At 35.5% G+C, this 14,504-nt stretch overlaps 1 protein-coding gene across 3 annotated transcripts in view; it reads right to left on the bottom strand.

Moving 5' to 3' along the window:
* KIF18A (kinesin family member 18A) overlaps positions 1 to 14,504 on the bottom strand; it is a 110,110-nt gene that overhangs the window by 66,083 nt on the left and 29,523 nt on the right. For all 3 annotated transcript variants that reach the window (XR_008912762.1, XM_056801993.1, XM_056801994.1), the window contains exons 7-10: positions 9,841 to 10,038; positions 8,518 to 8,694; positions 4,505 to 4,579; positions 4,169 to 4,281 (exon numbers count right to left, since the gene is read on the bottom strand). Coding sequence is in view for 2 of the 3 variants with exons in the window: in XM_056801993.1 (XP_056657971.1) it covers positions 4,169 to 4,281; positions 4,505 to 4,579; positions 8,518 to 8,694; positions 9,841 to 10,038 (563 nt within the window). In the remaining variant the exon portion in view is untranslated. The remainder of the gene's footprint in view (positions 1 to 4,168; positions 4,282 to 4,504; positions 4,580 to 8,517; positions 8,695 to 9,840; positions 10,039 to 14,504) is intronic.

Here is a 14,504-nt window from a genome sequence, read left to right as displayed (position 1 = left end):
CTCCTGTTGAGTAGGAACTGTCTTGCTCTTCTGGTCATATCTCCAGCATTTAGCACAGTGCTCAGCATAAAAAGGCTTAATAAGTGTTCATCCATTTATTATTTGTTTGATCATTTACATTCCTGAAGTATCAGGAAATGAAGCCTCTGTTTTTATGTGGCTACAGTTAGAAAGAGACATTGTGTGGGCCAAGTTTTAATTTTTGGTTGGTTATCTTAAAAAAAATCCCAGAAATGTTAAGAATGAGTGAGGAAGCAAAGCAAGCAACAATGAGCTGAAGAATCTAAGTAGCAAAGTATCTCATAGCAGAATTAGGCAGAGCTCCTAGAAAAAACGTAATTATTTAAGGGGAAACAACTCTTGCATTTCAACATTAATAGATTAATATAGGGGACAGATAGGTGGCACAGTAGATAGAGTGCTGGGCCTGAAGTCTGATTCAGATCTGGGCTAGTTCAAATCTGGCTTCAGACATTAACTAGTTGTGAGGCTTGGGGCAAGTCACTTAACTCTGTTTGCCTCAGTTTCATTAGATGTTCAATGAGCTGGAGAAAGAAATGACAAACTACTCCACTATCTTTACCAAGATAACCCCAAAAGGGGCAATGAAGAATTGGACATGACTGAAACAAATGAACAAAAAGGACAATAAAAGTTTATATATATATATATATATATATTTATTAATATAAGATAATACAGAGGACTATCTTTCAGAAGAGGAGGTGAAGGCAAGACAGATTTGGGTAATGACTGTTTAGGTCTCTAGAGGAAAGGAGAATAAAAGACTTGATTTTTTCTTGTGTCTTTGGGATGATGGGAAAGTAAACAAAAATTATGATGTGACTTCAGAGAGAATAGTAGAGTTAGGGCATGGCCAAAAGGAAGGGGTTAACAAGAGGGAAGAGAGTTGGGAGAAAAGGAAGAGATAAAGGCATTACAAGATAACAGGAGACTATTGTGGACATGATAGATGACTATTTTCCAGAAGATACAGTTGAGTACTAACGGTAGTCAGCGAGGAGTGGCTGGGACTCTGCAAGGGCAAGATTTGTAGAGGGTGAAAAAAGGCGACAGGTTCAAAGGACACAGAACATTACATCAAAAGGCATAAGCTACAAGGAAAAGAGAAGAGAATATAATTCTCTCTACTCACCCCTCACATTTGGGACTGCCCTTTGTTGTCAATCTAGAGGATTGTAGAAGGTAGAAGAAAAAAAAGAGGAATTAAAAGGAAACTTTTAAGAAGAGTAAATGGCCTTATAAAAGGCCATTGGGGCAAGAGGTGAGAAGGAATTGCAGGTACGTACTTTTCGAAGTCAGCTCATGTCAATACTATCTAAACTATTTTGCAGAGCTACACCAAAAAAACTACTAAGGTGATACATTTAGCACTAAAAAAGATAATAACAAAATTCATTTGGAAAAAATAAGGTCTGGAATCCCCAGGCAAAAAAATGAGAAAATTTTTAATAAAGAGAGCATGGCTCACTGGACCTGAAATTGCATTGTAAAGATCAAAAAGGAGAGATCAAATTTGTTTGGTAATGGTTAAAAAAAACTGATCAATGGAACAACACTTTGGTAGCAGTCAAAAAACAGTTGCACAATAAACCCAGCTACATGAATTATTGGGGGTGAGAAGTCCATGTTTGACAAGTACTTCTGGTAAAATTAGGGAACATTTTGGCAGACATAAGGATTAGATCAATCTATTATACAAGATGTTAAAATAAACTCACAGTGGGGATATGTCATTACAAAAGAATGACATCAGCTATATTTTACAACTATGAAGAAGAGGAAATTTCTTAAATAAACAAGAGATAAAAGAGATTATAACATGTACAATGGTTAAAAAGATTTTGTGTGAATAAAATTGATGTAGGCAAAATTTAAAAAAAAAAACAAAAAAACTAAACACTAGAGTGGGAAAATCATTTGCAGCAAATTATTAGTATATACCACATAGAAGAAATTGACACAAATATACAAGTCTAAGAGTCATTTCCTAACAGATAATGGTCAAAAGATATAAACAATTTTCAAAATAAGAACTACCTATTTTAAATGACTACAGGAAAATAAGCTTCTAAATAATTAATAAGAGAAATGAAAATGTTAAAAACCATTTAGAGATTTCAGCTTATATCATAAAAATAGCAAAAAAGGGGAAAAGATGAGTTGGAATAGTCAATGCTACTGGTGTTGTAGGATGACAGCACAAGGATGCATTGTTGGGAGAGCTGTAAAAAAGGCCAACCATTCCGGATTTCAATATGGAATTAGTCAAAGAAGAGTAAGGTAAAACAAAAATATAGCCTATTCTTTAAAAAGGAAAAAAAGAGCAGAATAAGATGAAACAAATAATTTAAAAAGGAATCACAGCTATGCAGATATAGAAAATTCTGAGCTATTAAAAACATTAAAAAATAAATTATAGGAAATAAATGGATTATATTATATAAAACAACCTTACATATAACAAAAAGCAAAGTGACCAGAATGAAAAGGAAAGAAACTGTTTGGAAGAAAATAATCTTTGATGTAAATATTTCTAATTTGTTTTCAAAATTGAGAAGAAAATTGATTAATTTCTGAAGATAGGTTACCCAAAAGAAGTAGTCAAAGGACATAACCTGGCAGTTCACTAAATTATAAATACAAAGGATCAATAACCATTAAAAAAAACTATTCAAACTATTTGAGAATGCCTATTAAAAGGAAGAACTCAGATTTATACCTATTAAAATGGCAAAGGTAGTTAAAGTTAACACAAATCATCACTAGTAGGGTTGTAGAAATATAGTCACACTATTAACTATAGAGCTGAATGGGATCACAATCTATTTGGAAAGCTGCATGGCATTAGTAAGAAAAACTACACAGGGGCAGTTAGGTAGTTAGGTAGTTAGGTTTTTCAGTGGATAGGGAGCCAGCCTTAGAGACAGGAGGACCTGGGTTCAAATCTGAAATCCCCTTGCTGTATGATCCTAGACAAGCGACAACTTTAACTGCCTAGCTTTTACTGCAACTCTGTCTTGGAATTAATATTTAGTATCAATATTAAGAGAGAAGATACTCATTAGGAAAAAAAAAGATCTCCAATTATTCATCTTTTCAACAAGTGTTTCAAGTTTAGGATGATACATTCAGGACACTTAAAATTTTTATTTAACTTTTACCTTCTATATTAGAATCAATACAGATTTTAACCTAGGACCTCACATCTCTAGGCCTGACTCAATCTACCCAGTCATCTAGCTTCCCATATTCAGGATATTATTAACAGAAAAAAGGAGACTTTGTGGCATAAAAATATTCTACCAGCAGCATTGATAGTAATCATTTGAACAGAAGCAAAGTACCCAACAATGGGAAAATGGTGGAACAATTTGTGACATAAATGTTACTGTTCCACAAGATATATAGAATAAGAAATATATAAATGCAGGAAGACATGAAATGCTCTGTGGAAAAAGCAAAACCCAAATAATAAAACACAATCATTACTACTTTTAACAACAACAAAATCCAGGGGAAATTAATGTCATAGAAAGTGTTGGAAACAGGATTCAAAGCCTGCCATCTCCTTGCTCTAAAGGCAGCTCTTTACCATTGCATCATATTCACAAGTATCTTATATTTCAATGTTTTTTTTTTTATCACCAATCATCAATGAAAAAATCAATCATGTGTACATATCTAAGCCCAGATTTGAACTTACTTCTTAGTTATGGAGAAAATTATGGTACCCAATTAAATAGGCAAAAAGAACAAGCAACGTGGTTCATAAGGAAGCTAATTAATTCAATAAAGCATACTAATTATGGAATAAGAGAAGTTAATTAAATAAAGGTTTAAAAAACAGCAAGAATGGGAGAATAAGCATTTGGTTCTAGGAGAAAAGTTATGGATAACTGAAAAATTTTGAACTAAAGCATGTATCTTGGCTAATGAGTTTTAATTATACTAAAATGATAGCTTGCAGATTGTTCTACTATTACCAGATAATTTCTATAAATGAAGAGATGATTTGGGTATAGGAAACTATTCTGTCAGAAAGAATTAAAGTATAAATACTGAATAAAAAAGTAATTAAAGAATTCTACAACTAAACTCACAAAATGAAGTCCTTGTCTAAAATTTAATGCTTCTACAAGCTTACCTTTGTAGTTCTGTTTCCTCTTGGTTGGAAAGCTCAAGGTTTCCTTTAATATTTTCATGAGTGATGATTTTCTCATCTTCATAGGCTTTCAATTTTTCTTTTAACATCATAATCTAAATGAGAGAAAACTTCAATTGAAATATAAAAGTAGATCTCTGTTAACTCTTCTAACACTAAAATAGTTCAACTGTAGAAAAATCAGAGTGGATTTCATGAGCAAGTTGTGAGTGAAAGAACCAGAGAAAGAAATTTAAAAAAGGAGACAGTTACTAGCATGGTAAATTGTTAGAACTAAGATGCCCATAGAATAATAAGAGTAATGCATAACCAACCTACCTCTTTCTTTTGCTCATTACAAATCTTGACATACTGTGTTATGTGATTATCCAGATTAACAATATTACTCTTCAACTGTTAAAAGATGAAATGGGTAATATTAACCAGTTATGCAGATTTCATCAAGGCTGTGCCATTATGTCCTATTCAGTCCAAGAAAATGACAAATAAACTAAAACCGTTTAAACATATTTTCCAAAACACCTGCAGTTAAAGCTTACAAAGGAAAACTGGAAACTTGGGAACAGGAAAATGGAACTTATAGCTTTATTCACATTATTTAAAAAATTCTTAAGATGCATATCTAATTTTGGTATAGATGATAAGGGAGTGGGGGAAAGATGCTTAAATAGTTGTTTCATGCAGCAAGAATAAAATATACATGAAAATATCATTAATTTGTCATTTATTAATTTGGAAACTGAGATAATTTTTACATTTATAAGGCCAAAGTTTATCCTTTGCATTAATTAAAAACAATAACTCTACTTTCCCAAACCACAAAAATATGCTTTGCTAAGCAATTCAATCACGTAAATAAGATGTAAAAGCAATATTTCTGCAAGGATTTGGGGATAAAAAGATAAAAGTACAGCTACTATTCCCAAAGAGCTTAAATACCCAAGGAAGGGTGTAATGGGAGCAAGTCAAGTTCTAGGCAAAGTGATCTAAAAGAATGTGAAGAGGGAGGGGAACCTTTGGCTGCTTGGTGTGGTGGTAATGTGTATGAGAATTGGGAAAGAGTTCACATAGATATCTAATACCTGAGTTGAACCTTAAAGTAAGTTCTGGAAAGTAGAGATGAAGAAAAGGTACATTATTGAGCTAGGTACATCTAGCTTTTACAATGTAGAGGCGGGAGATAGATCAGGGAACACTAGACTGAGAGTTTTCATTTCCAATTACTTAACAAATTCTTCCTTACAGGTTATTGATATGCTTTAAGTAAAGGCCTGACAGCTGCTTGGTTTTATTTAATACTATTCACAAAAAAAAAAAACCAACAAAAAAAACCATGACTCAGTTATGATGATGATAGCCAATTTCCCTCTTTGCTCACTAATAAGCATTTACCATATGTCAGCTGACCTTCTGGCAATGAACCTCTCTGAACTTAGTTTGGTCCTTAGATGATAAGAGTTTTTTTTACCAGGTCTGTCTGCCAGGATTTGTTTTCTGCAAGCACAGCCTCTGACAATCAACACGTGTCTTCAGGACAAAGAGGTCTAAAGTTTAATTCCTCAGAGAATAAAGATAAATGGAAAAAGAAAGCTGGAAAAAATATTGTCGCTAATTCTTGGACTAAGGCTTTTAGCAGATGAGTCTGCTCCTAACCAACCTTGAAAAGTTTTATAGGACAGAATTTCAAATGATTTACACTGTCTTCCTAGTAGCTTAGAATAAATTTTAAAATAAATATTGACTTTCTCCATCCTCTTCAATGCTAATATTATATGATTCTTTGATAGCTGTGGTCATAAGTATACCTGTGTAATGTGGTATATAATTAATTTTCTTCTAACTCTTCACAGAGAATCATTTAAGTTCAGAGCTGGCAGCTCAAGGCTCTTCCAGGATCTGAAGACAATTATCCTGCTCCTACCAAAAGTTTCTTTCCTCCAACACTGAGCACTCTCAATTCCTTCAAGTAATTTTCATAGGGTATCATCTCCAAAGCTCTTGTCTGTCTGTAAATGCCACCCTCCAGCCTACCTACCCTCTTTCAGAACTCCAGATGCAGTTGGACAGGGCAGGTACTACAGGATTATCACCTTAGTACCTGTGCTTGTAGACTATGCTGACCACATGGCCAATAAGGCTGAGATGTAGGATCTGCTTGAGGCCTTGGTGCCTTCTGAGTCAGTCCACAATCCTCTAAAGGGAAACATTCTTCTTCAAGTATGCCAAGGTTGAATTAACATTTTTGTTTGTTGACTCATACTGAACTTCCAGCTCTCTAAAACACTTTGGTTTTGACATTCCTCACATCTTGCACCGATAAAGCCAATTTTTAAAAACTCACAGGTAAGACATTACATCTCTCCTGATTCTGATGTTTAGATGTTTCAGTCATGCATGACTCTTCATGACTTCATTTGGAATTTTCTTGGCAAAGATGCTGTAGTAGTTTGCAACTCTATCTCATAGATAAGTAAACTGAGGGCCACCCAGCTAGTAAGATTCTGAAGCCAGATTTGAATTCAGGTCTTAATGACTTCAGGCCCATCACTCAATTCACTGCACCATCTAGCTGCCCTTCTCCTTTTTCAGCTAAGATCCTATTGGACTGGTCTCAATAATCTTGTCTTTCATGATCTTTTTGGAATTGGCCATCCACTGCTGGCTTTGTCTTGCAGTTTTCAGCTAGCCATAAGGCTGATGAAAATGTTGCTCACCCACCTACCCATCCACTGTTAAACTGATAAGAAGGTGAAAGGACCAAGCAGAAATGTAGGAGGCCTTTCCTAAAGACCACTTACCAAGGTGATATTGAAGCCTTAATGATTGTTCTGAGGACACTGAACCATTTAACACTTCACATATCATCCCACACATATCTTTCTGACCTTTTCAACAATAGTATGAATAACTCTGGCCAATTATTTGGCAAAATAAGGTGAATGACATCTATGGTATCAACTAATTTATGTATTCATGACAAAAAAGACAATAAAGTTTGGGTTGTGATCTGTTCTTGACGAAGCCTTTCTCCTCCTATAACACTTAGTGGTACTAGAATTTTCCAGAAACTGCAATCACATTAAGTGGTCTCAAGTCTGAAGGTTCTATTTCTACCCTATTTCTACCTTCTTATTCTCCAGAAGTTTTATTGGCTTTCCTGCTCCTTAGTTTTGTGGGTGTGCTTTTAACATCATTAGGAGACAGCTGGCTTTTAGTTGTGAAAAGGTAGTTTTTGGAGTGTTTGTAGATACTGGGTAGGTAGTGATCTGGGAACAATCTTGGTTCACAATGGGCCATGCGACTTAATGCTCAAAGTCCTTAGAAAGTTATGTTTTCTTCAATGCATCTCAGGTTCATTATGGTTAATTTATGAGGATAAGACTAGATGATTTCAAAGGTCCCTTTCAGCTCTGGATCCTGTGATCTTAATAAATCAAATATCTCTGGGGATAGATATAGTAAGAATTATATTCATAATTATAGATGTGCAATCAAGTTGCCCTATAGCTTATTCGGAAACTTACTACTTTAAACTTGTGAGCTCATAAACAACAGCCTCTCCACTAGTAGATATTGACAGGTTCCTAAGTTCGTAGGTTTAGAGACAGGAGGGACCTTAGTGGCTATTTAGTCTAACACCTTCATTTAAAAGTGACTAGCCCAAGATCAAATGGGTAGTGAAAGAGGTGGGATATGAACTTGGAATCTGACTCCAGGCCAGGGCTCATTCTATTGGTAAGAAAAGATTAAGAGAATAATAACCTTGAGTTCTCAGGATCAACCAGACTGGAAAGGCTTTTAAAATAAGTCTGGTAACAAACTCTTGGCTGTCAGTAGACCTAATCCCTCTATGTTCAGTCAGTCAGCACCAGGTGGGGACCCTCTAATTTATTTATTTTTTTGAATAATGGTGGCCATAAAACAGATGAAAACCACCCTGTGGCTTTCCATCTTATAAGGATATCTTCCTCTTCTGCTGTGCTAATAGTGAAGTTGCAGCAAATGGAACAAAGAAGACTAAGATAAGCAATTAATATGATAGTTAAATACATATACACATATATATGTATGTATGACAAAAAGCTTGAGAAAAATGACTTGCAAGTATTTCTCTCAAAATAGTCTAAGTTAATATTTCCTCAGATATCCTAATGGAGAAATAAAACCAAGTAGTTACTCAAGAATCTTTTACACTCAACAGTGAGGCAGAATGAAGAAATTCTCCTAAAGTAATTCCCAGCCCACTAATGCTCCCCCTCAATAAGATGCTCCATAGAACAACAAGCATATGGAAAATCCTTTCACAAGTGTAATAGTGTAAATTCACTTACAGATGATTTAATGTCTTTTGCACGGTTGGCATACTTGAGAGTGTTATACGTGTCATCATAGAACATAGAAGAAGGACTAACAGCAGCTATCATGATGGTTTGACAGTTTCCTCCAAGGGAATCCTTTAACAAGCGAGTTAGCTTGCTATTTCTGTAAGGAATATGCTGATTTTTTCTCTGAAAGAACAAAAATGTGTCATTTTCCAAATTCAAATGTAAACCACTTGCCAAGGCATTTTGAGATTCTCAGCCCTGCTCAACCTTGCCCACATTTATCACATCAGAACAAAGTAAAGGTGGGCAACAAAGTCAAGGGGGAAAAGAATTCAGGTAGGGAGAAGGTAAAACATCAACTCATACATGTGTATAAGAAAGTTCTTTACTGATATTTTTCCTTTACTTTCTCAAGGATACCTATGCTTTTCCTTTCAGAGAACAACAGGAAAACAAATAAAACATGAAAATAAACTAAAGCTGAGGCTCCTCTTCATGAGAGGCCTATTTATTATACAAACCAATGATAACTTTGCAATTTCACTCATCTGTTACCCCAAACAAATATTGTACTGTTAAAGGGTGTAAAACTACCCTGAGTCAGGAAGTCCTACAAGTATAAATACATGGGCAGTTCGCTTGTGGTTTTGGTTATTAGAATTAGGACAAAACCAAAAAGGATTAAAATAAAATTTAATAACTAGAATTTTAATCCAATATTTAAACACAGAATACACTAGACAGATGGCAATTCAAAAGCCCTCTATCCAATCCATGATCCCTTAAGTTATTTACTTTTCCTTCAGGGGAAAATGTTTGAAATTCAAAATAAATATAGTGAATAAGTTCTCACCTAGTAATCAATGAAACCTTTAAAATGACTTTAAAACAAGGAGCACGTCAGATGCATATTACATAAATGCAAAAATACCAACATGATGTATTTGATAAATATAATTTGTCTAAAAATGACATAAAATGTTAAGAAATATTAAATTCTAAGGTTTTATTTCTTTAAAATTATTTAATTCTGGCCTTCTTTATGACAACTAAGTCTTTTACACATTCTAGCTAGATTTCATCCCAGTTGAAGAACATTCTACATAAAGCACATTCATTGATATTTAATAATTTTAGTTCAAGTAATATCTATTAGAAGAATAGAAAATTAAAAACATATATTACCTGATATACTCTGAGAGAACAGAACTACATGTAAAAATCTGTTTATCCTCTTTAAAGTTTGTTGGGTGGGTGTAGTTACTGGGGCTATTGTTCTCACATGAAATTTTAAATATTCTGTATAAGACATTTGTCCAAGATACTAACCTTCCCATCTGCTAAGGCATTGATGACATTTCCAAGGGCCAAAAGTGATTGATTGATGTTTGCGCCCTCCCTAAAACGGCTTCCTCTGGCGTTTGTGGCACTGGCACGTTCAGATCCCGCAAGGTCAATGAGACACATTTTGGCCATACAGACATTTTGATTTATACTTGCTGTTCTGTCTTGTTGTCTTAAGTAAATCTTTTGTAAAATACAGGAAAAAATCCCATAAAATTAAAAGTGAAATGTGATAAAAATCAATGTCAATCAATTAACATTTAATAAATCTGTTATGTGAAGCACTAAGATTAAAAAGAAAAGCAAAAGACAGGCTCTGTTTTCAAGGAGCTTACAATCTAAACATAGGAGACAACATCTAAACAACTATGTACTGAAATAGGATTTCCTGCTCCTGGTTTGTAACAAAGAGCTAATGCTTACAACAGTACAAACAAGCCACATACAAGATAAATTGGAAATAATCAAAAGATAGAAGATCCTAAAAGTAAAAAGGATGGAAAAGGTATCCAGTAGAAAGTGGGATTATTGCTGAGTCTTAAAGGAACACAGGAGGTGGAGATGAGGAGGGAGAGCATTCCAGGTATATGGAATAGCCAGTGAATATGTCTAGAGTTTGGAGATGAGTGTAGTGTTTCTGGGAACAGCAAGGAGGTCACTATTTCTAGGTCTAGAGTACATGGGAGAATATATGGTTCAATTAATAATATTTATCTTTAGAAAAACTAAAATGCAACAAATTTTTCCAGTATTATCAAAATTAATAAAAATAACAAAAATCCTCATTAATCACAGTATAATAATAACTTTATATAGACATACCATATATCAAAGGGCCATAGATCTCAAATACAGGCAAAACAATTTTTTTCATTTTGCTGGTACTTCTTAGACTAGAATCCAACAAACATTTATTAAACACCTACTGAATGCATGGTACTAATGTAAGTGGGGATACAAAGAAAAGTCAGTCTTTGCCCTTAGGGAATATTCATTCTCCTTAGGGGCTGAGGTCAAGAAGGAGATATACACACTAGATAAGTAAATACAATTTGAAAAGAAGGTGCTCCAGCAACTGGATATCTGAGAAGGCATCACAGAAGAAGATGAGAGTTGAGCCTCAAGGTACATATAAGGCTTCTAAGATGAAGAAATGAAGACTGAATCCACTATAGACACTGTAGATAGCTTGCAGGAATGCACAGAATGGGTGGCAGCTTGTCAAAGAACAGAGAGAATAGGCCAGTTTAGCTGGAATGAACAGAATATGAAAGAGAAGGTTATAAAATTAGGCTGTCAAGGCAGGCTGGTACCAGAAGTCCAATGACCTCCCACCCTGAGTCAAAATGACAGAAAAACCTGATGACTTTTTAAATAGAGAAGTGACATTTGCGTCACTTAGTAAAGTAGTATTTTCTGCTGTGTTAGAAGATGGAGTGGAGAGGAAAGATGCTGAACAGGGACTTACGGCAAGAGGTGAAGGTAGCCATTTGACTGGAAAAAAGGAGAAGGGTATTAGATGTTAGGGCAGTGAGACCAGATTAGGGCTAATAGAGTGGAAGAATATTTAGGTATTTTAATCTGAAGATTGTGGTGGGAATAAGAATCAGATACACATAATGAACTTTTAGAGAGAAGACTTCAAAGTGTTCAGAGGAAGGATAGGCAGATTCTCATTGATGAAAATTCTGTAGTCCCAGGAGAGTTTGAAAGCATGAAATTCTGAAGATGAAAAGAAAAATAAATCTAATGTTGAAGAAAAAAGGCAACAATTTAAGAAGGCTACTACGGTCACATAGGAAACTCTCCAACAAATTTAAGAGTTTTAAAAAGGCACATAGAAGGGAAGCTCAGCAGCTCAGTGGATTGAAAGCCAGGCCTAAAGACAGGAAGTCCTAGGTTCAATTCTGGCCTCAAACACTTCTTAGCTATATGACCCTGGGCAAGTCACTTAACTACAACTGCCTAGGCCTTACCACTCTTCTGCCTTGGAAGTGATACTTAGTATTGCTTCTAAGACAAAAGATAAAAGTTTAGGGGTAAAAAAGGCATATAGCGAAGATGGAATCAAAGATGAGTAATAAAGGATGAATGGTATGATCCCATATTAACAAAGGCAATAAAAAGCCCAGAAAGAGCTGAGGCTGGTAAAGAAGTTGAAAGATAAGAAAAAGGAGCTCAAGGAAGGATAGTACTTCTCAGACAGAATGGGCTAATGATAGCTGATAGTGTTGGAGGTTATATTTTGCTTCTTTCTGTCTATTAAGAGGAATAATTTCTGGACTGGAAAGGACAAAACAGAAAAGGCTAAATGGAAGTTGATACCTAAAATCAATAAATAAGTTATTTAGTAGTAAGGATTTGAGCCTAAGTGGCCTTTGCTGAGTACAAGTCACCAGGACCAGATGAAGTACATCTTGGGGGTACTGAAAACTGGGGAATGACTGTTGTTTGCAAGCTCTGAAAGCTGAAGAAATACCACAGAATTGAAGGGAAAATGGCCTTATTTAAAAAAAAAAAAAGAATTTTGCAAACAATAATCCAGTGAATTTTATTTCACTTTCTGGCAAAATTCTTGAGGGCTTTATTAAGGGGCTGCTTAGTGAATATTTAGAAAAGGAATTCTAAGACAGAAGGTAAGTGTGTTGAAAATTTAAAGAAAAGTCATCCAAGTCAACATTGTGACATGGCAGTCAATCAATAGGCATTTCCTAAACACTCACTAGGTACAAAGCTAAGTGTTGGTGATGCAAAGAAAAGTAAAAAGCAGGCCCTTCTTTCAAGGTGTTGTAAACCTCAAAATTTCTTAGACTTATAAATGTTGGAAATTTCACCATTGGGAAATTTCATACTTGAAAAATTTCCTATTGATAGTGGGTCTTGACTATTGGAATGTGAACCCCATTGGCATGGGAGGTTCCTTCTCCTACCTTCTTAAGATTACTTTAGGACAGAAACCTTTTGCTGAACAATGGAAAGGACTTTGACCTATGCTTAAGCATAGAACAGGAATTTCTTTGAGTCATGATTGATTTTAGAATTGATACAATGGAGATACTTGGAATCAATCTCCACCCTACTCAGTCCTAACAGGATTGAGTAAGGGCTGCAGCATAGATCAAAATTTAAATATTCCAATCTCTACCCTACTCAGGTTAACAGGATTTAGAAAGGGCTGTAGCAAAGGATCAAAGATTTAATTATTTGAAAATATGACCTTCAACAGACATGTGCAAAGCCAGAGACCTCTGGGCGGTCCTGGGTTAAGCTAGAGCCTCCATTGGCACAGGGAAATTGATGGACAGGTGATTGGTAGATGTGAGGACTGAGGGGAGGGAACTTGGATGGTTTCCTTAAGGATAGGGGGGTCTGAAGACTCGAGGTGGTTGAGGAGTTGGTCGGAGTGGTTGCGGTGTGCTCTGAGAAGCTTGCGCTGAAGGAAGCTGAAGGTGGGGGCCCCAGAGACTGTTTCTCCATTTTTGGTCACGTGAGTAATAGGGACTGATCTCTTTTCATTGCCCCAGCTATCTAAGGGCTTGGGCCTTTTGGCCCAGCCTAAACAGAATGGGTATTTAAGCCCTATTCCCTTCTCTCCCCTTTCTCTCTCTCTATCTCTCTATCTCTAATTCCTTTCTTCCTCCTGTTTGTAATTAAAACTCCATAAAAGGTTGACGGCTGACTTGAGTTTCATTAAGGAATTACATAGCTGAATTCCTTGGCGACCTTAAATTAATATATATCAGTCTTTTAAAAGTGATTTCCTTGTCACAGTGTGGACATTCCAATAGGAAGACAACATGTATAAAACTAGGCAACTGAAAAGCTACTGTGATCTTGGTTTTGCTATGATATACCAAAAGGATAGGGGAAAAGGCATTATTACAGTTAAGCTAAGGCGAAGTATCATGTACAATTCTAGGTACCACATTTTAAAAACTGAAAAGTTGACGAATGTTTGGAGGGAATTAGAATAGTAAAAAGCCTCAGGTTCATGATATATAAGGTTCACCTAAGGAACTGGGATTGTTTAGTTGGGGATAAGTACAGTGGAATGACAACTGTATTCATGGATTTGAAGGAAAGATTGAAGTTGTTCAATTTGGTCCCAGAGGTCAGAACTTCAACTAATGAGAATAAATTGCAGAGGCACAAATTTAGTCTTAATATCAGGACAAACTTCCTAACAATGAGACCACTCCAAAGGGAAGAGCGTTGGCTCAGAATGGAGTGGGTCCTCCCATCACTGGAGGTCTTCAACAAAACATGACCATTTACTAGGAGGATCATAAAGAGGAGTCTTTTAAGTGGCTCAGACTACATAGCAATGAGCTCCCTTCCAACTCTGAAAATCTGAGACCTAAGGAAGTCCAGGAGACAATAATCAGAGAAAGAAATTCCAGTGCTCACAACCAGAGAATCACTACTAGAGAATCTAAGACAATATTATTCAGCCAATAACCAGCCAAGTATCCCTTCTTCACCACATCTGAAAAGAGCCCATTTAGAAACTGTATGAAGAATAACAAAGAGGAAGAAAATCTCATTGTTTTTAGGGCAGGTCAGTCCAGTTCTAGAAGGACTAAGTGTGAGGAAGCCTTTCCTGATCAAGACTAAATTGAGAGCTAATGGGAGGCCCTTGAGTACAGTGA

Source organism: Monodelphis domestica, chromosome 6 (genome assembly GCF_027887165.1).
Source record: "Monodelphis domestica isolate mMonDom1 chromosome 6, mMonDom1.pri, whole genome shotgun sequence".
NCBI lineage: Eukaryota > Metazoa > Chordata > Mammalia > Didelphimorphia > Didelphidae > Monodelphis > Monodelphis domestica.
Note: the sequence above shows the minus strand (reverse complement) of the source record. Positions and strands in the feature narration are given on the sequence as shown.